The 24,285-nt window shown below is 38.3% G+C and overlaps 2 protein-coding genes across 9 annotated transcripts; one reads left to right on the forward strand and one right to left on the reverse strand.

The window, feature by feature from the left end:
* Positions 1-5,689: 5,689 nt before the first annotated feature.
* Positions 5,690-21,646, forward strand: paip2b (poly(A) binding protein interacting protein 2B). Of its 5 annotated transcripts, none has more exons than XM_067523240.1 (5): positions 5,690-5,942; positions 6,094-6,246; positions 14,467-14,633; positions 15,457-15,639; positions 15,748-19,457. In XM_067523240.1, the coding sequence occupies exons 3-5, from the start codon at positions 14,478-14,480 to the stop codon at positions 15,802-15,804; spliced, it is 396 nt and encodes a 131-aa protein (XP_067379341.1). In that variant the 5' UTR covers positions 5,690-5,942; positions 6,094-6,246; positions 14,467-14,477; the 3' UTR covers positions 15,805-19,457. The 5 variants fall into 5 exon arrangements, with proteins under 5 accessions (XP_067379341.1, XP_067379340.1, XP_067379343.1 ...); XM_067523242.1 differs by lacking the exons at positions 5,690-5,942; positions 6,094-6,246; positions 15,748-19,457 and adding exons at positions 9,130-9,290; positions 19,493-19,531; positions 21,053-21,646; XM_067523239.1 differs by lacking the exon at positions 6,094-6,246.
* On the reverse strand, positions 19,902-24,267 carry LOC137137239 (uncharacterized). Of its 4 annotated transcripts, none has more exons than XM_067523236.1 (10): positions 23,757-24,267; positions 22,414-22,477; positions 21,916-22,069; positions 21,764-21,832; positions 21,471-21,602; positions 21,322-21,390; positions 21,035-21,166; positions 20,394-20,496; positions 20,118-20,265; positions 19,902-20,001 (listed from the first exon to the last, which is right to left on the reverse strand). In XM_067523236.1, exons 2-10 carry the CDS (start codon positions 22,456-22,458, stop codon positions 19,945-19,947), a joined length of 909 nt encoding a protein of 302 aa, XP_067379337.1. In that variant the 5' UTR covers positions 22,459-22,477; positions 23,757-24,267; the 3' UTR covers positions 19,902-19,944. The 4 variants fall into 4 exon arrangements, with proteins under 4 accessions (XP_067379337.1, XP_067379334.1, XP_067379335.1 ...); XM_067523233.1 differs by having other exon boundaries at positions 22,340-22,477; XM_067523234.1 differs by having other exon boundaries at positions 22,414-22,491.
* Between the last annotated feature and the right edge of the window lie 18 nt (positions 24,268-24,285).

The raw sequence follows: 24,285 nt of genomic DNA on the forward strand, positions 1-24,285 counted from the left end.
CTCACTGGGAAATTGCTGAGGGTGGAGTAATCTTGAGCCGGCGTTATATACCAGTCAAGTCATCTTGACCTCTCTAACCCCTCCCACTCCTCCTTATGTATCCTTCCTCTGTTTAATTAGCTCTTCCTGTCTTCCTTGTTGCATTCCCCTTGTCTCTTCACTGTTTATGCTCTTTGATGTTTATGACTCCATTTGATTTGTCTTTTATTTGCCTACACAGCTTCTCCCCTTAAAATCTATGAACAGTTTTCTAACAGACAAACAGACAAAAGCAGGAAGCAGCCAGGTGTGTTTGGTCAACCTTAAACAAATGCATGTCATTTCACTGCTGCATCTTCTCTGTAAGCGCCTCTAAAAGTTCCTCATATGAGGAAGTAAAAGTGGTGACTCATTTCAAAGGTTTCATTCTAGTTGAAAGGAATTATTTTAGGAATTTGTGCATTACTTGCTTTCCAGCCAAGAGTTAAAAGATGTTACTATTTTCATGTGTCAATTTAAAACAGTTGTTACTGCTTCTGTCTTCTTGAGCTGAACTAAACAGCTGCTGCCTGCTTCATATCTATCCTACAGACATGTCAGGGGCATCAAATCTCATTTAAATCTTAGCAACAAGTAAAGAAGCATATTCGAATAAAGCAAATGTCAAACTATTCCCTTCTGGTTAGTGTCTGTTCAATAGTTAAACCAAATACATTTACTGCCAGATGTTGTAAGTGCTTTCTTATGCCTTATGTGTATATGTGTGTGTGTATTTTGGAATCCACATTAACGCTGAAGGGATCTGATTTCTCCCCACTACAGCTATGACTGAAAGCATACATTAACCCCCAGTGTTTGCCCTCCTCCCTCCCAACACTGAGAGACTAACTGGCCCCACTCCCAATGGGGCAGAGGAAGTCAGACCTCTTCAGTATGCCTTAAAAAAGACCCCTGGTATATACACACATCTACATACACTCAATCTCCTTGTCCTGTCAGATTTCCAATCGAATTAGAGATAGAGAGAGAGTAAGTGTGTGTGTGTCTGGAAGCCATTACCTGGCACGTCTCCCCTTGCTGCCCAAAAACTAAGAGGCCGCATATGAATTCTGCCATCACCTCTGTCTTTCTGTTTCTATTATGCTTCTCTTTATTGCCTCTTTTATTGTGCTACATATGTCTCTTGACTCTTTTATAGACCATTATTCTTTTCTCTCTCTTACATGTTTCTTTGTTTAATCCATTGTATTTGATCCCTGGCCCACAATTTGCTCCAGTTAATTTTCAAATGACTAACATTAGCGGTCTGGTGGCAGCATTTCAACAGCTTTGCTATTAAATGGGGGTTATTCGTATATTTGGGCATTTGCCTGACATCACTGTTTAGCCATGTACTAATCTGTATAAGAACTGAATAAACCCAGCATGGCCTATCTCCCTCACCACAGATAGACAAAGTTAAGAAAGAGGTTCTGAGTTGGGGTCAGCTTCACCCTTTTTCCTGGGGGTTCAACTGCATGAAGCCCAGCGCAGGAAATGATGGAGTCTGCTGGCAGGAAGAAACCATTATGGGGCACTCCTCCATGGAACCATGGAAGTCCTCGAGCAACGGAAACACACCCATAACATACATCACACGCACACACACACACACAATTCAAAAGGCTATTCTTCCTCCACCCTAAATAGCCTGGAAACTGAACCTGGGTGAGAGCCTGTTACTTCCCATATAGACAGATAGCACCAAACACCACCCACCAATTTTAGAGAATTTTTACTTGTAAAAGCAGTTTGGGTTTATATATATATATATATATATATATATATATATATATATATATATATATATATATATATATATATATATATATATATATATATATATATATATATATATATATATATATATATATATATATATATATATATATATATATATATATATATATATATATATATATATATTAGTAGTAGTAGTAGTAGTATATACATATTCGTCTACCTGTAACTTTTTAAGTATGCGTGTGAAACATAAACTGAAGCATAATAAATAATGGAATACTTAATAATCAGAAAAATTTAAAAATGCAGTTTGGTTGATGGCTTCCCATTGTCTCAATCACAACATATATCTATTTTAGAGCATGTTTAAAGAAACACGTGTCCCACAGATTGAACACATGAAATTTAAAAGGGCATCAGTGAGCTGTAGAGGTACTGTTAGGTACTGTTACCTCTGGCCAGATCATTGTAGCCCATTGCTGGGAAGATAGTTGAAGAGTCAACTGTCAACTGTTTTGTCTAAGGTCAAGATATAATGGTCACTCTCAAGTTTTGTAACCCTTGGGCCTTTCATATAGTAGGAGTTGATGGAAAAATGAATTTTCTTCTTTATCAGGATGAAAAATGGTCATAGCTATGCAGACCCATATTTACCATTGTCTGATATAGAGTAGTAATAATTTGAGTCTACAACTTGCAAAATCTAAAATCTCCCTGTACCATTTTTCAAGCCAACACATTAAACACACGAGGGGCATAGAGTCTTAACTTAAGTGTCATAATGTTAATCATACAGGAAGACGTGCTGCAGGCACTGTGTGACCTCTTGTTTTCTTAAGAGGTTCTAGAACAGATGTGTAGCAGGAATATATTTGCATTTTGACCAAAGTCCTTTGTTAAAACTTAACGTACTGTAGGCCTGTTGCTTATCGCAGGTTAAGTGTTAACAGAAATTCTGTGGTGAGTGTTAATAAGACTAAAACACTTGGGTGTGCAGGAATATTGTGTTTCTGCAAAAGGTATTAATGGTAATATTGTACTGTTGAGTGTGTACGTGTGTGTTAACATGCCACTTCTGGTTCATGTGCATGTGCAGGTTGTCATATGTTCCAGCGCACGAACTTTTATGGGAATGTGAGTGTGTAAATGTAACTCTGGACAAACTCAGTAGTGCAGTCTGGGGTGGGGACCCAGGGCTACAGGAAAGGCTGAGGTAGAAGATACACACACACACATGCAAACACACACACATTAAAAATGACTGCCCTCTGACATAAATTCTGGGCTATTGTGTAATAACAAAGAGAAGGGGAGCAAGAGAAAAGGGAAGGGAATTTATGATTTACGATTCAATAGCAAAGACAGAGGGTGAAACGCATAGCCAAGGGAGAGAGTAAAAAGGGAAGGGGACATTGGGTAACAGCAGAGGGGAGAAGAAAAAGATGGGAAATGGTTTACGTGGACAGCCTCATTTTTTCTGTGACTAAATAGAAACCACAAAAAAGTTGTGTGGATGCACAAAGTTTCATGTGCCGTTTCTGTTGTCATTTATGAGTTTCCTATGGAGAAGCATCCGGGATGAGTCCGGATAACTAAGATGCAGAGAGACACACACATTCATTTAAACTTACACTCTGAGAAACATCCGATGTTCTTAAATGACGATTTTAATGTCCCTGTCTTCTTCTCAATACATATGCACATCCAAATTTTGCATCCAGCTGGGACTATGCAGAAATAATGTAGCATGTTGAAAATCTCTTACAGTTATGTGGAGCTTCCCTGGTGTAACTAGATAAAGGCTAAGCAGTGGTCTAATGCAAGATATATGCAAACATATGCAGTAACACCAATTTTCAGGGACCATTAAGTCTACAGTAATCCTATAACTACTCCAATGTTGGAAAGTACTTCAGCATTAGTGTAGACTTGAATAGACATTAGTGGTTACAAGGGTGCGAACAAGGTGCTCTATTTACAGTGTCACATTTACATGAAGCTCCAGCTACACCACTTGGGTCCACATTAACACCACAGTAATGTTACAGGCACTGGACACACCATAACTGTCCCACAACCATACACAGTATGTTACAGTCGCCCTCCACAGAGATTTTAAGGTAATGCACCCCCTTACTGACTACTGACCAGGAATGAATGCCTCCTCTCTTTTTGCTTATTTTTTCAAGTGGTTGAGGAGCCTGAGGGATGATGGTTATGTAGGTGAGAACTGTAATCATATGTTGTTAAGTTCCCTTCTGTTAAGATGATACAGATGCAGGTTTAGTAAACAGAGGCTAAATTAAAAAAAAAAAAAAAAAAGAGTCATGAATTTTTTTAATTAGGTGCTGTAATTCAGGTAGAACTAAAATGTGTTAATGTGCCAGTGAGCAATTTGGTTGTTTATGCTGCCAGTAAGTTAAAGGATTTTCTAAACTGAAACTGATGGCTAAATTAAGTTTACCATTTTCAGCAAGGCTGTAATTGGCAGGATTCTACCAAGATTGTGGTAAATAGAATGAGTTAAATGGAGGGATTTGGGAACATTAAATTACTCTCTACAAACATCATGTTCTTTATTGGAAACAGTTTTAGAATAGATGAGCTGCCACGGTGGAAACAGGTGTAGCTCAGCTTTTGGCTTTGACCAAAAATAGACAAAATAGTGACTAAAGCTATAAAAGACTCTGATGCAAATTGAATGCTTGTTTTGTATTAGTATGCCATATTGGTTTTGCTTACCATTTTTTATATTTGGATAAGTTGTGCTGTCAATTCAGACCTGTGTGACTACACTGACAGAACACCAGCTGGGTAAGGACCCTTCATTTTCTAAAATGCACACATCCAGCAACCAGAGGTTTGTGCAATTACAGCACTTCTAAAAAATGAGCATGAGGGAAGAGGTTCTCTGGGTCCTTTGGGCTCAAAAAACTTTTCATAGCTACAGTAAAGCATGGTGATGACAGCATTATGCTTTGGGGGTGTGTCTCAGCAGCATAGGCAGATGGTCCAAATACAAAGAGGTCTTGAGGAAAACCTGGTCCAGGGTGCACATGACCAGTATGACAGTGACCTGAACCAGCAGCCAAATCAATGAATTGGGGTCAAAACCCAGACAGAACATATGTGGGGAGACATGGAGATGGCAGTTAATAGGGGACTTGGGAGGATCTTTCGGGAGCAATGGTATAAACTTCCCAAATCTCAGTGTGAGAAGCTTAATGGGACTAATCCAAAGACTTTAAAATATCATTTCTGCCAAAGAGGGTAACGCAGTACTGAAGAAAGGGTCTGAAGACTATAGTGAACGATGATCGTGTTTTAGTTGTTGATTTTATTTGGTCTTTTCAAACATTGACTTTTTCAAATATCAATTTAAAGTTAAATCTACAGCACGAAGTGTGCAAACGGATGTACTTTAATAAGCAGGTCACGTACAGCTAGTTGACCTTTTCTTCTTTAAAGTATTGTAGATAAAACATTTTGTGACCCTGCTGGTTAAGAGTCTTGAAATGATCTACCAGGGATGAGTGCCGTGACAACATGGGCTCATGAGGCTGAAACTAGTGGGTACTTTCCCCGCTGCCTGCATGTTCACGCCTCTGCTCTCACCCACACATTACAGTTATGCGTGTTCTCTCCTTCGTTTGTCTATTCGTCCTTCATCCCTAAGGGTCTGATCAAACAAAACGGAAGCCTGATTTGTTCTGAAATAAGTTTAGACCTATTTAATACAAAAATATTGCCAAACATTAACCGCTCCTCTATTAGAGAAGGGGGAGTGACAAAAAACGGGTTACACTTTGTTTACCTACGTGAATGAGGAGGTGGGGCGGGACATGATGTCATCATTGCCAATAGCATCGCTGGGAAGCGTTGATTGACGTAAATTGCAGCCAGCTACTGAAGTGTACAGCTGGACAAACACGAACACGACACACGTTTTTCCCTCTCAACGTTTAGGCATAAAACTGTGGATTTATCCATTTCTGAGCCAATAAGTGGAGCAAACGGCCAAAGGATATACGTTTCGGCACATTTAAGATTACTGGAAGCGTTTCTTTACCGTTTGTTTTTTTCTTGTGACATCCGGGAGTGGAAAAGTGCCGTTTTCACCCCTCGACAGCTGGTTTGCGGATCCCTCCCCTCCCCCTCCCGTTTGCATTTGAAGTTGTGTGGTGAGTGTGTTGTTATTAGTGCAGAAAAGCAAGAAGCTAGTTGTTTTTCATGGAAAAGAAAGAAAGACGGAAAGAAAGAGCAGATAGAAAGCAACGACAGAGGCAAACACTTGTCATTTAAAAACTAATAACACTTTATTTTCTTTCTAAGATCCTGCTTCTTGAAAGTATCGTGTGTCGGAGTCGGCGAACGCGACTTACTGTGTTGCAGCACTTCTGTCTTAAGATTAGAGACAAAAAGACGGGGAAAAAAACTGCCAAAAACTTCGAGTCTCTTTAGAGTCTTCTCTTTCATTAGAAACAGGTGCGTTGTCACAAACTGCATATTGAAACACTCAAATCATCGGGCGTAAAATGTTATTTTAGGTTTACTTAAGAAATATATAAGGTTAGCCTCGACATTAAATTGAGCAACAGACCTTTTTAGCCATCATCATAAAGTAAATTAGTGTAGCTCGTTGGGTTGTAATGTAATTAATCAGCAGAAATTATTTTATTTCCGAAGCCACGCAGGCAATAATGCTTTGGAAGAAAGAAAAGAGCAGTGTCGGTTGTGGCGGAGGGATGTTTGTTTACACGCTGCATTCAGGAACCCACTGTGAGCCCTGGTTTTCTGTTTTCTGCAACGTGTATTGAAAAACAATAATTAGTTATGCTTTCAGTTCTCTAGTTTCCAACTGTTTTTGCTCTGATTATTTAAAGCCAATCTACACCAGACAGCGACAGCTTTGAAATCATCTGCCTAATGTTGTGTAGGTTCCCCTCTTGCCGCCAAAACCACTCTCACCTGTTGAGACATGGACTCAGCAAGACCTCTAAAGGTGTCCTTGTATATCTGGCACTAAAACATAACAGCATATCCTTTAAGTCCTGTAAGCTGCGTTGTGGGGCCTTCAGGAATTAGACTTGTTTTTCCAAAACCACATCCAACAGATGCTCAATTCTGGGGAATGTGCCGGGCAAGCCAACACCTAGAACTCTTGTCATGTTCCTCAAATGATTACTGAGCAAAACTTGCACTATGTTGACTTATGGGTGTACTTGGTCTGCAACACTGTCCTAACAGAACATTGCCCAGAGCAAGGCACTGCCTCCGTCATTTTGTACCCTTCCCATAGTGCCTCCTGGTTTAATATCGTCCCCAGGGTAAATGATCTCACCTGGCTGTCCACATGAAGTAAACAAAAAAGTGTGATTCAGACCAGGCCAACTTCTATTACTCCAGGATCCAGATTTCATGGTTAGATGGCCATTGTATGTGGTTTCAGCAGCTGACAAGGATCAGCACCATAAGCCCAGTGACCAGTCTGCAGCTATGCACCCCCAAATGCAGCAAATTGTCAATCATAACCAGCATTACAAATTTAGCAATTTGTGCTACAGAAGCTCTTCTGTGGAATCAGGCAAGGTAGGGGCTCCCTTTCCTCTCCATATACATCGGTGAGCCTATGACCTTGTTTCATGTTTACTGATTGTCTTTCATGTCATTTTGGAGATGCTTTGACCCAGTTGTCTACTCATCACATTTGGCTCCTTTCAAAGTTGGTCAGATCCTTACACTTGTCCATTTTTCCTGCGTCAAGAACTGACTATACATTTGCTACCTGAGGGCTGTTGCACACCAAGATGAAATTAAGAACTCCCAGAGAAGAAGATCAACTGCTGTGCTGGCTCACTCTCCGCTCCCTTCTGTCTAGGCCGACAAGTAGCACATGAACATCAACAACTGACAGGCTTGTAGCACTGCAGATTTTGTACATGTATAAGAGGAAGAGGAAGACCTTGGACCACAGACATACAAACTGTAAACAAAGCAGCATTGGCTTACTATTTTTTTCTTACAGATTTTAGAAACACAGAGGTGATTTTTACTTCAAGTATTAAACACTTTGTACTTTAAAGGTTTTGTTAGGACTGAAGGTAAACTAATCGATTAGTTGATCAAAAGCAAAATTTTATATTTTAATAAACAGTATATCTCTATTTTTAAGAGGGTCTCAATTTAGAGTTTAATTCATGGCTAACATTTTTTTTGGTGCTTATATGACTAATACTCTGATTCTAATGTATTTATAGGTGACTTTTCTTACAAGAATTTGTTAGAGGCAGAAATAGCGGGATCATCCCTTGTTTGCTGCTAGGGTCAGCTGCTGTCCTTCAGTCAATGGATGTAACAAACAGCACTACTGAAATTTCTAACCAGAGGAGAAAGACACTATATGCAATATGTATTTCATGCTTTGATAGTTCAGGCCTTTGATGTTGTTTAAATAGGATAATTAAAAACCATCCCACCATATTTTCTTAAGTTTTTAATAAAAAAAAAACAACTTAAGATAATATTTTTAACAATATGAACTACAGAAGAAAGCTGGTCAACACTTAATTGTTTATTTGCTCAGAGCGCATAAGAGACGAATCTTGTTCAGTCTTGAAAGCCATCATCCGATCGTGCACTGTTAGCCCCTAGGGGGGATAGGAAGGATAATACTGTGGTGGGATATAACCATATGTAACCAATGTACTCTAGCTGCTTTCTACATCTGTTTTAGTGTATTGCTGCAAAAGAAAAAATTAATCTCAGTATACACTGTTTTCCAGCAAACGTGTACTAATATTTGACTGTTAAATGCTTTCTTCAAATGGAAAATCAGCACAGTTGGCAGCAGGTTTTGATCTAACTATGTGCCCATAATTAGATTAATTTAAATATCTAACTTATGGCTTGTTGCTATAGTTGAATTGTCATTACCACAAGTATTAGGATTCTAAGTAATAGTAATAAGTCTTTCTATTGAATATCGATCATTTGCATTGTATGAAGCAAACTGCATTCCAAAAAAACTCACATTCATTCACTGTCACTCAGTTTTATTGTCTTTATTCATTTGGTCAAAATCCTGAATTTGTGCTTCACAAGTATGTGGAAAAAGAACAGAAATTATATGGTACTAATTTTGCACTTAGAACCTACTGAAACAATTATTGTTGTTATTGGATTATATTCAATTTTATCCCCAAAGTGAAGTAGACTTCTAATAAAACATGTGAAGCTCCAAAAAGATAAATGCAAGACTAGCAAGACAGTAATTTGTATCCTTGCATTACGTTTATGTGAGTCTGTAAGTTCTAACTTCCTGAAAGCCCGTGAATGCACCGGTCCACGTGACCGAGCCAGCCTAACGTTAGCAAGGTGGCTAACAGGATTTAGCTAGGTTGAGCTACGTTGCATCGTAGCACGGAGAAACCCCGACTGGAAGAACGACCGACACGCATTATTTGCTGGGTAGTTGCCACAACTTTGTGCAACGTTACACATCGAAGTGAACGCCGATAGCACGATGCCAGGTAACGCTAAAATGAGAAACAGTGAATTTTGATATGTTTTGTATATGTGTGAAGCTGTTGTAAGGTGCGGAGAGCAGACTTGTTTTGTTGACCTGCTTCAGTGATGCTGCCATGCTGTAGCAGCGTGCTAGCTGATAGCGGAGCACCCGACTTTGTTTGGCCTCCAGCATCCAAACGGGAATGGAGTTTGACCTCCGTGCAAGGTCTACGTGTTGTTATGGCTTGACAGGTCTTTTTTCGGCTGGTGTAATGTGTGTCTTTTAAGTCGTTTTCATGCAAATACACGTAACGAGTTTTTGAAAAGAACTGTTTCCAGTCGTCTACCCTTTGTTGTTGCTGGTATAGCTTTCACTTGAGGCCCGTTTATTGACAGCCACGCGTACCTATTCATTAGTAGGCACCGTGTATTAGCCTTTTGGCATTAACATAGTTAAAGCCATCCAGTCCTTTGACTAAATTTCAGGTAGGCCCGGACTCCTGGCTTAGCTCGTTAGCTCTGTTAAGATGTTAGCACAGCGTAATCCACGACGACGCAGCTCCTATTACATACACTACACTAACTGTTAAATTACATAATGTGTTATGAAGCTGTTCATTTCATAAAAGGTAAAGTTGTATGCATCTTAGATGGAATTTCGTGAACTTGTCCGCTTTCTCTCCAGTTTTGATCCCTGTTTGTGTTTATTTTTCCTGTCACATGCAATAACGGTGTATAAATATTGCGAAGTTGTTCAAAACAAAATGCTCTTTAGGGAAAAGATTCGGCGATTTTATTTAGAATTGTTATACTTTGACCTATTTAATAACTTGCTCCCTTTTTGTTACTAATATCAAAGTGTAATTCTTTTCCATTAATTTTAGTTGAGTCATAAACAATTGACTTGGAGATACTTTAAATTATAATTTTTCTCTCGATTGCGAATGTCGATTATGCCAATGTGGAATTCCCTCTGTAACTTTCAGTAAGTAGTAGTAATTTCCCAACACTCAAGTTGACATTGTTAAATATTCTGTTTTTACTTGGTCAGCAGACTATAACCCCCAAAACGTTTAATTTACTATCAAAAATTAGAGAAATATATCCCAGGAGTCTTTGCTTAAAGAGTAGACAGCGGAGAAAATAATTGCCAATTTTCTCAATCAAGGCTAATCATTTGTTTTGTTTTAATTGCTACAGTGTCATTTGAGCCTTTAAATAATACATTTACAGTGAGAAGATTAGTTATTCCACAGAACTAGCTCTCAGTCACCATTTCTATTATTTTGACTGGACTTTGACCTTTGGCATGTATCAGAGTCAAATCACTCAATGAGATGGGCTCTCACTAAATATTACATGGTTAAATATATATTTTAACACAAGGTTATGCTACATAAACAAGTTAGGTTGCTATGTGCTGTACTTATTGCAACAACGCTGTCTATTTTTTTTTTTATTTTATGCACTTTTGTCATCTGAGTTTTGGTCATACTCTCTTTAGCATGACATACAGCTAATATTTTAGAAATTACTTGTAGATTTTTATCAGCTAACACGTACCTCTATACAACCAATACTAATATACTTAATTCAACACAGTTCACAACTGCTGTGCATTTGTTTGAAAACCCTCCAAAAATGTTTGGCTGTAGGCTCGTAGAAGTGTGTGTTATTCTGACACACTGTATAGGTGACAGTAAATGAACATGAAAACATGAGCTTTTTTAAGGTGCTAGCTACTTGCTTAAAATATGAGTAAAATTTAGGCATATATATACTCTTAAGAAATATTTGAGAAGAATACTTCTGGTTATAAAACTTATTAATCCCAGCACTGCTGCCCATAAATGAAGACACACCACTTATTTCTCTTCAAACCTACTTAAATTATCCATGTTTATTTGTATTTCTCTGAAGGACAGTGTGTCTATACTTTCACTGTGTACAATTAACAGCATTTGCCCTCAACTAAACTTTGCCTTGTTGGTTTGGTTTTTGTTACTGACCAAGACAAAAAGAGCATGAATGGCCTTCAGCATACCATCATGTTCTGAATATGAGAGTTGGGGCATTAGAATGGGTGAAGTTGCTCTGGGGTTTCTCAATCTGCCCCAGTCCTTGTGAGTCAGATGTTGCAGTAGTGCATACCTGTATAAGATGGGTGCTGAACCAGTGTTAATGGCAGGGTTGAGATCCCAGTGTGAGGTCACAGCTGAGTCATGACATGTCTGTTGGAGCTGGCTGGTTGGCTGAGGATTATGTTGTTACAGTGTTACAGTTATGTCTATGTATATACAGTGCAGTTCAACAGCAGCATCTTCCACAATGATCAAACACCTGAATCAACTTTAAGAAAGATAAAACTACTGAATGATGTCACCTTTTTTAAAAGACTTAAAGAAAGTAAAAATTTATTGTGGGGATGTTGGATTAGACTGGCTTAGTTTTATCTGAATGTAGAAAGTCACTGCAGGATCATAGCAATTAACGATTCACCAACAAGCTCACTGTGATTACTGGGCCGGTGGATGAGAGACAACAGGCAGAGCTGATATAACAGTTGGTCTAGGAGTTTGACTTGTTCAACATGTGCAAGTACAGTAACAGCGGTATACACTCTTAACCTAGTGAAGACTCATGTCCCTCTGGTCTTCCTTCTGTCCACTCTGGATGTAGAGCAATTGAGCTCTGCTCTGTCACAGACAACCGACAGCAAAAGGTAACAGCATGAACACCACAACTATATTTTCAGGTCCAATGAATTTACTCACTGCTCTTTTCAAGTGGCAATAACATGCACCCAGTTAGGTCACTGAGACTGATGCACCAAAACAACTTTACACATTCCATGCAGTTTTCCAGCTTAATATGTGAGTAAAATGGTGACGTAGGCTGCAGACATTTGTCGTCATTGGCTGGTATGAGAGCAGACGTTGGTCAGTAGGTCAAAGTTTGGCTAATTAATTGGCTGACTGATCAAGTTGTCAACCATTAATCTGTATTGAGTATAGAGATCAACTGTGTTTATCTTTTGAAAGGATCTTACATTCATCTGAAAGCAGTAGGACAGGTGTGTGCATGTGTGTGTCTGCAGCCTCTACATTGCAACACGCAGCACCATTAGGTACGATGACTCACTGTGTTTGCCATGACTGACTGAACACCAGTTGGCTACAAAACAACCACATCTGTGGATCTGGTCAAATCAGATGTTTATTCTGCTTGTGTATGTATGTTTTTTGTTTGGTCGAGGGGGATTTGTTGGGTTCCTGTCCTGTAAGGTCTTGACCTTAGCATGTAAAGTGCCTTAAGATGATATTTGTTGTGGTTTGGCGCTATGTAAGTGAAATGTGTTCAAACAAAATATACATGCTAAGCAAACGTTTAGTGAAAAATCCTGGGGAGGTGGCATCTTGCCATTTCTGCAATCCTGTATTTTTACTCAGGAGGAGATGGTTACAGGCTACTTTTTGTTTTCTTTCCAAATTGTGTGTTTTTTCGTTTTTAAAGTTGAATGTATTTATAAGTGTGAGCTTTTCCAAGTGTTCAGAATAGGGTGGCAACAAATAACTATTTTACAAATTCATCCATTTGTATATTATATTCTCAATTAATCTATTATGAATAAATCAAATCTTGTCTTAAACAATTTAAAAAAGGAAAAAAATGCCATCCTGAAGGTCCACAAGATCAGTGATCCCAGCAACCTTTATTTTGTACAACCAACAGTTCAGAACAAAAATATTCTAGTATTGTGAGATGATCAGCAAAATTAGCAAAACCTAAATGGCAATGGGAGTAAAAAATAAAATGCTTGACTACGAAAATGGTTGCCTTCACCAAGTAGCAGCCTTATTATATGCCCCTAAATGGATGCAATCTTGTTACATTTATTACATTTATAAATGTTCATCACTGTGCAGCAGAATCAACATTCAAAATTAGACTAAACAAGACATCACCAGGGTTTTATTGTCTTGTCAAATGAAAATCCAGCTGTAAAAAGCACATTACAAATGCTAAGAAAAAATGCAATGTTACGGGTTCACACATTTACACTGAAAAGTATTTTGTAGGGAAGCTGGTGTGAATGTGTACTATCACAGATTAGCACAGCTGTTTGGAAATGTTGTAGACCGAAACGCCAACAAATAGAGGATGTTATAAAGTTAGTAATGTACATGTCACAACCACTTTGAACAAAATGAGTTTGGCAACCTAGACCTTGTATTCCATTGTGGGTTTATCTTCTGTTTGTAAAAAAAATTATATACTGCACATTTGAGAGTTGGGAAGCCAGTTAAATCTTCCTGCTTACTTAAGATTTTATCTGAAATTTGTTTCCTGGCCTGTTAGAAATCCTGCTTTTGCCATGCTTCACTCAGGTTTACATCTTTGGATGCAGTTGAGTCCTCATTGAAGCTAAGTTTGGTAGAGAAATTAACACTGGGCTGACATTGTGCTGATTACTAAATTTACAGCTATTTACCTAAAATGACTGATGTTAGTTTACCTGTGAATGGCGCTATATTATTGTCTGTCTAAGGCGGTGCATCTTTGATAGTTGGTAACAATCTGTGGCCTTTTAACAGAGCACTGCAATTTGCCAACTTGAGGGGAAAAAATGGATTGATTACAATTGCAAAATGCTAAAGACCTTCAGACTTTTAAGTGTGTGAAGTGAAAAGATCAGTATAGTTGTAGAGCATAGAGAAGTATCAGTCTTAGCAACCGTTGCATTTTGCAGCCGGTTTCTATTCAGGTCATAAGATATATAGAATTATTGTATTGTAGATTTATTGTTAATGAGCAATGAGACTGTTCTACCTTGGAGCAGTTTCCTAGCTGTAGGTAAAAGGTAAATGAGATCCTGCTAATTTCTTTAATTTGGAACCCAGGCTTAAGTTTTGGTAGTCTTGACTGAGATAAATTGATGTACATTTTAGTCACCTAGTGTCTCTTCTCTTTTGGAGAGAAGCCAAAGTTATCTGGCTTCAATGGTAGAAGAAAACAGTAAAGGATGCATAGCATTTAAATTTGCCTTTTGTGCCACTTGTGTCTAATTTCAAAACCTTTTTTTTTTTTTTTGTAAGTAGATTTTTACTACAAAACAAAGTTTTGAGCTGGGTTTTTGTGAGTTCCTGTACATTTCCAGTCTTGACCATCATTAACACCTGTCCCTGTACCCTGGTGCAGAGCCAGCTGAGATGAGTGGTCCAGAGGTGGCAAAGACGCCAGGAGGAGGAGCCCCAGGAAAGGAAGGAAAGGAGCCAGTAGCCAATGGGCATGCAGGAGAGAGTAGCGACGCCAACCCGTTCGCTGAGTACATGTGGATGGAGAATGAGGAAGAGTATAACAGACAGGTGTGTGTGCTCACACTACTTATTGCAGTACATAAAATGACACACACACACTATTTATGTTACTGGGAGAAAAAAAGTTGTATTCTGCTTTACCTTTTCAGTCCCTCCAAGGATCCTTTTGTGCTTAGATGTGTGACAGCTTTTTTGGAGTAAAAAAAGACTTGATGCATGTTGCAGTGTTTTTATGTTTCTAACTGCAAGGTTGCGGATAATTCAGATTGGTTGGTTGAATTAATTGGTTTAATCTCCACATTGCAAGTCCCTGGAGGGACTGTCTTTAGCTGTAAAACCATGCACTTAAATGTTGATTCAATCAAATGTGTGCAAACATCACTGGCAGATAACTTTGTAACATGAAAGACATAATTTTCCTGTTTGTCATCATCTCTCAGAGATGGGATTAATTATTTGCTGCCAGAGTTGTAAAATCTGTCAAGTGTTTTTAGTTTAGTAGTAGTACAAACCATTACAGTGTTTGTGTCTGAGGCTTTACACTTTTATATGCACTATTACAGGAGTTCCTGGATTGCATTTCCTCGTAAGAAAAGCAACAAGGCCACAGTAATCCAGCCTCTTTCTTTAAAAAAAAAACTAAAAAAACCCTTTAAAGCACTCTAAAGTCCTTGTTTGTCCTTGTCCTGCCTGTGTACTCTGTAAAGCATTTTTGCCTTGCGGATGTGAGATATTTTGGGATTCATTGCTAATCAGTTGAGTATTCATGTGTAAGTTAACCCCCTCCCCATTCCATCCCTTTCAATTTTCAGTGTTTTCATCTTGCTCTGCATATTACCTTTTTTTTTTTCTCTCCATCCTCATCTTGCAGGTGGAAGAGGAGCTGCTGGAGCAGGAGTTCTTGGAGCGTTGCTTTCAGGAAATGCTGGAGGAGGAGGACCAGGATTGGTTCATTCCTTCACGTGATCTGAACAACCAAGGGGTGGGGCAACTGCAGCAGCAGCTCAACGGCCTGTCCGTCAGTGATCACCACAGCAACCTGGAGGAAGTGGCGGTGAGTCATAGATGCATCCAGTTTCAAAACAGATGTTGTGTGTTTGTTTTTTTTTTTTTTTAAAGAGTTCAGTCAGAAGTTTAAAAGGAGTGTTACTTTTTTCTGCAGAGGAAGAGCATTTTGAATCCTGAAGCAAAGGAGTTCGTCCCAGGAAAGAAATACTAGGAGTCCCCCTCACCCCCATGGAGCCACCACATGCACACACACCACATCTCACGTATTCTCAAGAGACTCTAGCGGCCATGGCTGCACACACACTGATTCTCACACGCATGCAGACAAACACAGACACACATACACTTGAAGTCAATGGCATGCTGGCAGGCCCAGTTGGGGGGTGGGGGGATTTCTTTTTTCTTTCCTTTATTTTACCTTTAATCTTTTTATTTCCTTTTTTGTTTTTTTCTTGCAAACTGAGGGACAGTGGGAACAGGGGTGGGGGAGGGGTATAATACCAGCATCGCCCCACTGCGGGCACTAGCTCACCATTGCATTTCAGATGACACTGATGCTTACAGAGTATGTAGATCTCATTGAAGTCCCGTTTTGAATTGAGGCAGCTACCACTGTTATGGCAGGGTGACACTTAAAATCCAAAATGTCTGACATAATTTAAAAATATATAATAAAATTCCTTCACACATCTGTTAATTTGTTTGTCATGGAAACGCTAAGCTTATGGAAGGTGAAGTTCAATTAGAGCAGAGGACGGAATTAACAAAATTTCAGGGGACTTTGTGGGCTTCTGCCACTGCTCTGTAGAATCTTATTGTCACGTCGAACCTGTCAATGTTTGCTCCTATGATGTCATAAGGTGACTTTTGACATGACAGTTGTGAATCTAGAGATGCGGGTTATTAGTATTTGCAGCGGCTCCGTTCCAAACCAAATACAGACCTCAACCTCCCCATGTGCTTGTTAAGTGATTAGAACAGATGTGGGCAGGTCTAACCATGGTTTAGAAATTATTGTCCCGATTTATGTGGGATGTTTACCTTTTGTCCACGTTATAAGAACCGAGGTAGAACGTTCCCAATCATGTATCAACTTTAGCAAGTAAATGTTGGTGCGGGAGGGTCTTAAATTTTTGAACCCTAAAATAACTTGCCATTACTTTACTATTTTTTTTATTTTTTTTTGGTTCACCGCTGCATTCTTTAGTGCAATTTGGGCTCACGTGATGTAGTGAACAGTCTTGTTACAGGGGAGTATTTGGTCTGGAACACAGACATTGCCTCTTTCTGCAAAACAACTTGGTCTGTCCAGCATCAGATCAAGTGTCCATATCCAAATCAGGTTTTCTAATAGCCTCTCCTCCTTTTTTTTCTTCTTTTGTTTTCTCTCTCTGTTTTTGAGGATCAGAATTTTGGATCTCTAATGGGTACAGTAACCCATGGTGTTCATTCAGGCCTGTCTATAGGAGGAGATGTGAGAAGACAGTATTGTCACAGCCAGACAGAGCAGAATGGTAAACTCTGCTGGTCTCACTGTTGTTCTCTTTGTAGGTTTGAGATTGAGAGAGAGAGAGAGAGAGATATATATATATATATATATATATATATATATATATATATATATATATATATATATATATATATATATATATATATATATATATATATATATATATATATATATATATATATATATATATATATATATTTTTTTTTTTGTGCGAGGACGTTTTGAGGAAGTTCTTTTTAACCATAGATCGCTGTTGTTGTCTGGCTTTTCCAGAAGCATCATCTCTTATTGCAAATATAAAGTCCGTTAAATTGCGAGCCTTCAAAATGTGTATATGTGAAGATGCTTTTCTGGAAAGCCAGGTTTTTATTAACAGTAATTATCAAATAATTGAGTTCATTTAACTGATTTGAACACTAATCCTGTTCATGAGTATTTTACCCTTGCCGTTAAGCAGACACTTGTGTACTTCCAATTGATTAGAGAAGTCTTTTACAGGACGAAACGCGTCTTTCCATTCATGCAACTTTTACAGTTGCTGCCGTTATCGTAGAAGGTTAAGCATAACAAGTACTTAAGTGTGTTCTTAAACGGTACAGTGGAGACAGTGAAGTCTTAATTTAAAAGGGAACTTCCTCAAAGAAGCTGTCGAATGGCACCCTGGTGAAGCCAATAGGAATGTCCTCCAGTTGAATTGTACAATATGAAATCATTTTTGGTGATTTTGTTTGAGTTAGGTGACAGAGGCTGTTTAAAAAAAGAGGTCCATAAGACAAAGATTATGATCTTCAGTAGAAATAAAAACGATGAAAAAAGATAAATAAAGGTGTTAAAGACAAATGGTTTCTGTCAATGTTTTTTTTCCCATTTTGATACGTTAGTCAGAACCCAGATTAGCCATATATGTTTGGCTGTTTTTGCAACTTGAATATTAAAGACTGAAGATCCAGCAGATTCCTAAATATAATTTAATTTACACATGACCTTTAGAATTTTAAGTCGTTTTAATGACCTGCTCTGTAGATTTCTGCAATATTTTGCCAGTATGTTATTCTTCCATTGACAATTCCTATGTAAACATTTATAAGTGAGCATAACTAATAATTGATAATTTCCAGACTAAAAGCTGCAGGTTTGTGGACTTCCAAATTTGTCATCAGGTCTAGCATAAATTCATCTAGCACTAGGTATTTTATAAGAAATATTCCAAATGACATACCTGTTAATGTAATCTCTTATTATCACCACTTGGCTTGTGGTCTTGTTACCCTCTTACCCTTTTAAGGCTAGGGTTCTCACTCAGTGTGCAACACTTTCAACACAGCAAATACACCAATTTTACACACTTAAAGTATTTTGGGGGTGTTGGAGATAAATGAAAAAAGTTGCATCAAATATTTAATGGCTTCAGAGGAAGGAGTAGGCGAAGTATTGAAACACTACAAGTTTCTAATTGGAACAATGTGAGCTTAACAGAAGTGTGTAACTCCTCCCTTCTGCTTGAGGCCTTTTTGGCCTCTAAAATGAAGTAATTTATGAAGATGGAGCTCGAGCCAGAGCCGTTTGCCACAGGTATTATAAATGCTCATTAATTTATATGGAGCAGATCCAGTGAAATCAAGATGTTAGTCTTTTGAAAGTTTACCCTGACGCTGTGCAGATTACATCATCCTCCCTAAGATCCTCATAAACTCAGAAAACCACATTGCTATGGTTTATTAACAAAATTACTTTTTCCCTATACTTGCTGTATTTAAGGAATTAACTTGTTTTTGTCTTTTTAACAGTTTATTCACATATACACTAATCACAAAGCTTAGGGATATTTGACTTCAGAAAGCACCTAAAATGCACTATAACCTTTTTAAAGGTGAACATAATTTTACCTTCTCTAAACATTTGAATGCACATATCCAACTGTTTAGTGTTTCAGTACTTGCAAAACGTGTTGTTCTCTATCAAGGTGATTAACTGCAAAAATCATGCATGAGCCATACATTTTCCATCATTTTTACCCTAAAGTTGAATATCCCTAACTTCTTGTGAGTAGTGTCCTTTTGTAACATGAATCTTTTGCAAAGTTTAAAAATGTCACACTAAACCGTATATCATTACCTTAGCAATAGTCTCTCGATGGTTGAGAAATGGAATACCCCCCCAATGCTTAAACTTTGGTAGGGCTTCATTTGAACGCCTGATTAATATTCTGTTTGAACATGTTTTTATGTTATAGAATATTAATTGGCCCAGTAAAGTTAAAAAAGACGATGTGTATTTTTATCCTTCACGTTATGTGTAGAACTTCCAACCATGTGATTTTTAAACCTATAGTAACAAAAGTTTGTGATAACTGAGATGTTCCTTTTGTCTTTGTGATTTCTTCTTCCAGGCTTCCTACTCATATATCAAATGCTGTCCTGCATAATGGGTATATTTACTTTTGATGCTCTTAATTCTGCTGGTCATCCATCTACTTCAACGCGCTTCTGAATGCAAACATTTTACTTGTGTCACCACTGCACTGAAATCTCCCAAACACGAAGATGATAAGCATACATATTTTACTTTTTCCTCTGGGTGCCTGCCAAGTAGTTGGTTTGCTGCTGTGCTATGACTCATCCTCAGCTTCTGTATCTTGAGGCAAGATTACTGAGAATCACACAAGCCTTGACCGCTTCCTGAGTAGGGAGGGATGTTTCACGCAATTCAAAAACAATATTTATTGCTGCCATAGTGAACTTTAAACTCAGTGGCAAATCACGTTCCACACAAAAGACCATCAATAATTTTTATTTTCTGTGTGCTGAGACAGGTTGCGATTCAGAGCAAAGCAGGAGGATTTCAGTGACATGGACTGCAATTGTGTAAATAACTCATGCAGGTGTTAGACTGGGACCACTAGGAGTAGACACAAGACAATAAAGGACAGATGTATAAAACAATAAAAATGCCTATAGGTGCAGGAAAACTGTTCTGATAAGGACACGCAAACACTAACTCTAACCTCTCCTTACCTTTGGAGCATAATTGGATTGGTACTCTGTGCAGTAGATAGTTGGTGATACACGGGCAGGAGGCAGGCTCCTGAACTGACAGAGTTTAGAAGGGCACATCTGCATCCCTGAACAGCAACTATTTTGGTGCTCAGGTTCCCATTCACGGCTAAAAGCAAGAGAAATTAAAGAGAAAATGTCAGAAAACAACACACAAGGTGCAAGACAGATCTGGGAGAGAAAAAAAAAAAAAAAGAAACGTGAGAAATTTGAAAAAGAGAGGTTTGTGTGGCTTACCAACTGCGCTGCCAGGAAGTGGACTGAAAAAAGGCACGGTCTTTCAGATTAGAAGCCAATGTCAAGCCCTTCAAATAGTCCCTGTTGTCACAATTTTCAGCATCTAACCAGAATTGTAACAAGTTAAATGTAACAAATGTAAAAGGTGACATTCCCTCAAAAGCTACGCTCAAGTCTCAGTACAGTAATTGCAGTATTTGAGATTAGGGTTTACAGAGATACAGGTTATGAATAAGTATTTTAAACCATTAAGTCTCAAACATAGGCAAACAACTAATTAAACATTTGGGGGAAATAAAGTGTCAGTTCATTTTGTTATATTCATATAAAGCAGCTTTGGACAGCGGAGCAACCTGTTTGGTTGTACAATTTCAAGTCTTTATGCTAAGCTAAGATAGCCAGCTCTCATGGTTGTATGTATTTACAGTGGGGTGGATATAAACTATATCATAATAATGTCAATAATAATATATTTCAACATTCTTTTGAACACAAGTCACATCAGCATACAGTTTTAGTTCAGTGCACACAAATAGTGATCAAAAATAAGAAGCCTGGACCTTGGCAAGTACTAAATAAAACATTTTTATCATTTTAGCGAGTTTATATGTGTGTGTGTGTTTGTGTTAGAGCTATTCTACCTTTGTATGTGATAATAGGACTGGAGGATGAAGAAAGATTGGGCAGATGCTTCAGCTCAGCTTCTCTGCACAAAGATCTAAGAAAATCTTCACAGCAGGCCGGGTCAACGTGAGAAGAAAATACTATTGTATCTGAAAGTGCACAAATGCATAATGAAGATTATAAAAACATCAAGATGTATTTCTCAGCTTTCAGCTATTTCAAGGACTTGGAACGTTTTCTCAATCTTATGTTTACAGATACGTAATAATTCTGAAATAACTCGAAGTGAAAATAGCAACGTAACCTTTCTCACAGAGAACATCAATCTTCTGCTGCAGCTCAGCTTTTTCCCCCCGCTGCTGTAGCACATTTTCTGTCAATAGAAGGGGGGCAGAGTTTATGGGTTAAGGAGCCTGTGTGTGTGCGTGTGTGTTTGTGTTAGAGCTATTCTACCTTTGTATATGATAATAGGACTGGAGGATGAAGAAAGATCGGGCAAATGCTTCAGCTCAGCGTCTCTGCACAAAGATCTAAGAAAATCTTCACAGCAGGCCGGGTCAACGTGAGAAGAAAATACTATCGTATCTGAAAGTGCACAAATACACAATAAAATTATGAAATTATCAAGATGTGTTTCTCAGCTTTCAGTTATTTCAAGCACTTGGAAAGCTTTCCTCGAGTCTCTCAAGTCTCTCAAATATGTAATCATTCTAAAATAACTCCTGATGTGAAAATAGCAACTTAACCTTTCTTACAGAGACCATCAATCTTCTGCTGCAGCTCTTTTTTTCGATTCTGCTGCAGGAGCGCATTTTCTGTCAATAGAAGATAAATGGATTAAGTGTCTCTACACCTGCCAGCTTTCAGAGAGAAAGTGAGAGCCCTTTACTCTTCCTACCACAAACACAGTGTAGTTGACCTTTCTCCTCCTCGCGACGTAAAAGCCTGGGGTCACTGGCAACTCTCACTTCCTGTGTTCTGCCCTTAAAAATGGATGGAGCGAGGATACCAAATGGAGATGAGGATGCAGGGAAGTGGAAACAAGGTGGAGGCTGGGAGACATAATATAGAGTATGAGGATGGTTGACCTATTAAATAAAAATCTGATTACAATTAATGCTATTGGGAACATGCTGCAGGTGTGTGTGTTGTGTTGATCTATACATGTGCTTTTGGTTGTTTTGTAACCCTATTTATGAAACAATGCCCAAGTTTCATGTTTAGTCTATGAACATAACACTGAAACAACAACATTGTAGGAAAGTCAATCAAACAATATGTTCATCTTTCTTTCAATTTGCCCATCCATTAATCTATCATACATGTGGCAGGTTGATGGATGCACGAGGAACTGCAGCTTCAGATTTTGGCTGGGGGACTTGTAGATAGTGCTCACTGAAGGGTTGATAGTCTCTGCTATAAGTTGTCGTGTATCTCCCATAAGGCTGCCACCCTGCAGTCTGAAATGGAAATACTGGTTTGGTGACAGAGGTAACAAAAAAGATGATGATGAGACAAATACAGTAGGTTAGTCTGGGTGGGCCAGAGGATGGGACTCTTAACAGTTATCAGGTAACCAGTGGTAAAGTAAGTTGTGTATTTTGATCCTTTACTCGGGTAAAAGTATCTGTACCACATATACTTATCAAATAAAAAGTATCTGTACTACATACACATATAAAATAAAATAAAAACGTATGTGAAATGACTGCATTAAAAATAGCTAAGTAGTGTGCTTGAGCTAATGAACTTAGCAAGACTTAGCGACTTTACACCGCTTGGTTTCAGGTAGCGTCAGGAACTTTGTTGAACCAACAAAAGATAATAACATCATCCGACTCTGCACCTTGAAAGGTTTTCGTTTGAACAGCTTGCTGTGTTTGTTTTTGATCACTGATTATTCTGCTTTTCTTTTTTTGGGGGGGGGGGGGGTTCCCAGCAGGCAGCTAATCAGCTGTAAAATTTACAAAACTAACATACTAGATAAGTAGCTTACTAACATAGAGCTGACAATCAGCTAGCTACTTTGAAGGAGAGGAGTTAAATTCGTAGTGAATTTGGTTTCCCTTTGCTTGGCGGCCAGAAACACGTGTTAAAACGTACTAACGTCAGTTAGTTCACGTAAAGGTTGATCTTTCTCAACATCAAGTCAAGGTAGCAACGTTAACTCAGTCCAGGTTGTTTCTCACAGCTTGTTCCCGCTGCAATCAAGTGGGGAAAACTTTACTTTAAGTTTTAAAATAAAACCAATTTGAAATGGAATAATTTGTTTTAAGCAGCTAATTATTTAGCAACAAGCCGACCCACCAAGGTCAATGAGTAAAAATAGGGTCAGTTTGTGAGCAAAGTTAAAGGTGGTACTTGTAGGTTACACTGATAGTAAAACTAAAACCTAGATGCATCTAGGTTTTTGGTGTTTGGTCTTAAAAGCAATCCAGTACATGGACGTTAGTATGTTTGAGATGAGTTTCATAATGCTGCAGTAAATGCTGTCTGGCATGTTGGTGCAGTTTGTGCCTGGTGACAAGTTTGCATTGAGTCTGCGTAGCTGGTGTAAAAGAGAGCAAAGTGTCTGCAGCTGTGTTAAGTGGTAGTTGCAGCTGTAGCGTTCTTCTTTTTAACACACATTTAACCCAATCAGTTCGAAACACACTGACGTTAAATCAAGCCGTACTGCTGCACAAACCGACCCAAGATTAACAAAGAGAACGTTTAGTTCAACCAATTTTAAGTCCTTACCTTCAGGTTATTGTAGGGAATCATCGGTGGTTCTATTCGGTAGCGCCTTGCATTCGCCAAAGAAAAAACTTACAGCCCTTATCTCTTGGTTAAGAGATACGGATTAAGATTCTCAAAATGTCAATAAATAGCCTGCAAATTATGCCTCGCTTTAGGCTATAAAGTGCGGTTTAATCTGTGCCGACAGTATCACTCGTCGTAACCATGGCAACACGAAGTCTTTAACGTTTGATGTGACGTTTTCTAAAATTCTATGTCGAAAATGAAACACGCACATTGATATTTAAGATATAAGATATTGAAGCCTTTAAATCGTCTAAATAAGGATTCATTATTAAATTAGGTTATTCTAAACCATGACACCATTGCCGTCTTAATTAGCAACAAATTAATAACCACTATAACATTTCTACTAATCTTGATGTCTTTATAAATTATAAAAAATGTTAATGTTAGCAGCATACATAGATGAAAGCATACATGAAAAAAATAAAAATTGTTGATGTTCTGTAAGTCATTTATTTACCTA

Source organism: Channa argus, chromosome 12 (genome assembly GCF_033026475.1).
Source record: "Channa argus isolate prfri chromosome 12, Channa argus male v1.0, whole genome shotgun sequence".
Classification (NCBI taxonomy): Eukaryota; Metazoa; Chordata; class Actinopteri; order Anabantiformes; family Channidae; genus Channa; species Channa argus.

Bases quoted from the DNA above. Each gene is read 5' to 3' on its own strand.
- paip2b (XM_067523238.1), top strand. The intron at 14,634-15,456 runs GTGTGTGTGCTC...CTCATCTTGCAG, and splicing joins AGGAAGAGTATAACAGACAG to GTGGAAGAGGAGCTGCTGGA. The intron at 15,640-15,747 runs GTGAGTCATAGA...TTTTTTCTGCAG, and splicing joins GCAACCTGGAGGAAGTGGCG to AGGAAGAGCATTTTGAATCC.
- LOC137137239 (XM_067523233.1), bottom strand. From the start codon at position 23,780: ATGATTCCCTACAATAACCTGAAG. The intron at 21,603-21,763 runs GTTAAGTTGCTA...GTGCACTTTCAG, and splicing joins TGATGGTCTCTGTAAGAAAG to ATACGATAGTATTTTCTTCT. The intron at 20,497-21,034 runs GTAGAATAGCTC...AATTCTGGTTAG, and splicing joins TCCTATTATCACATACAAAG to ATGCTGAAAATTGTGACAAC.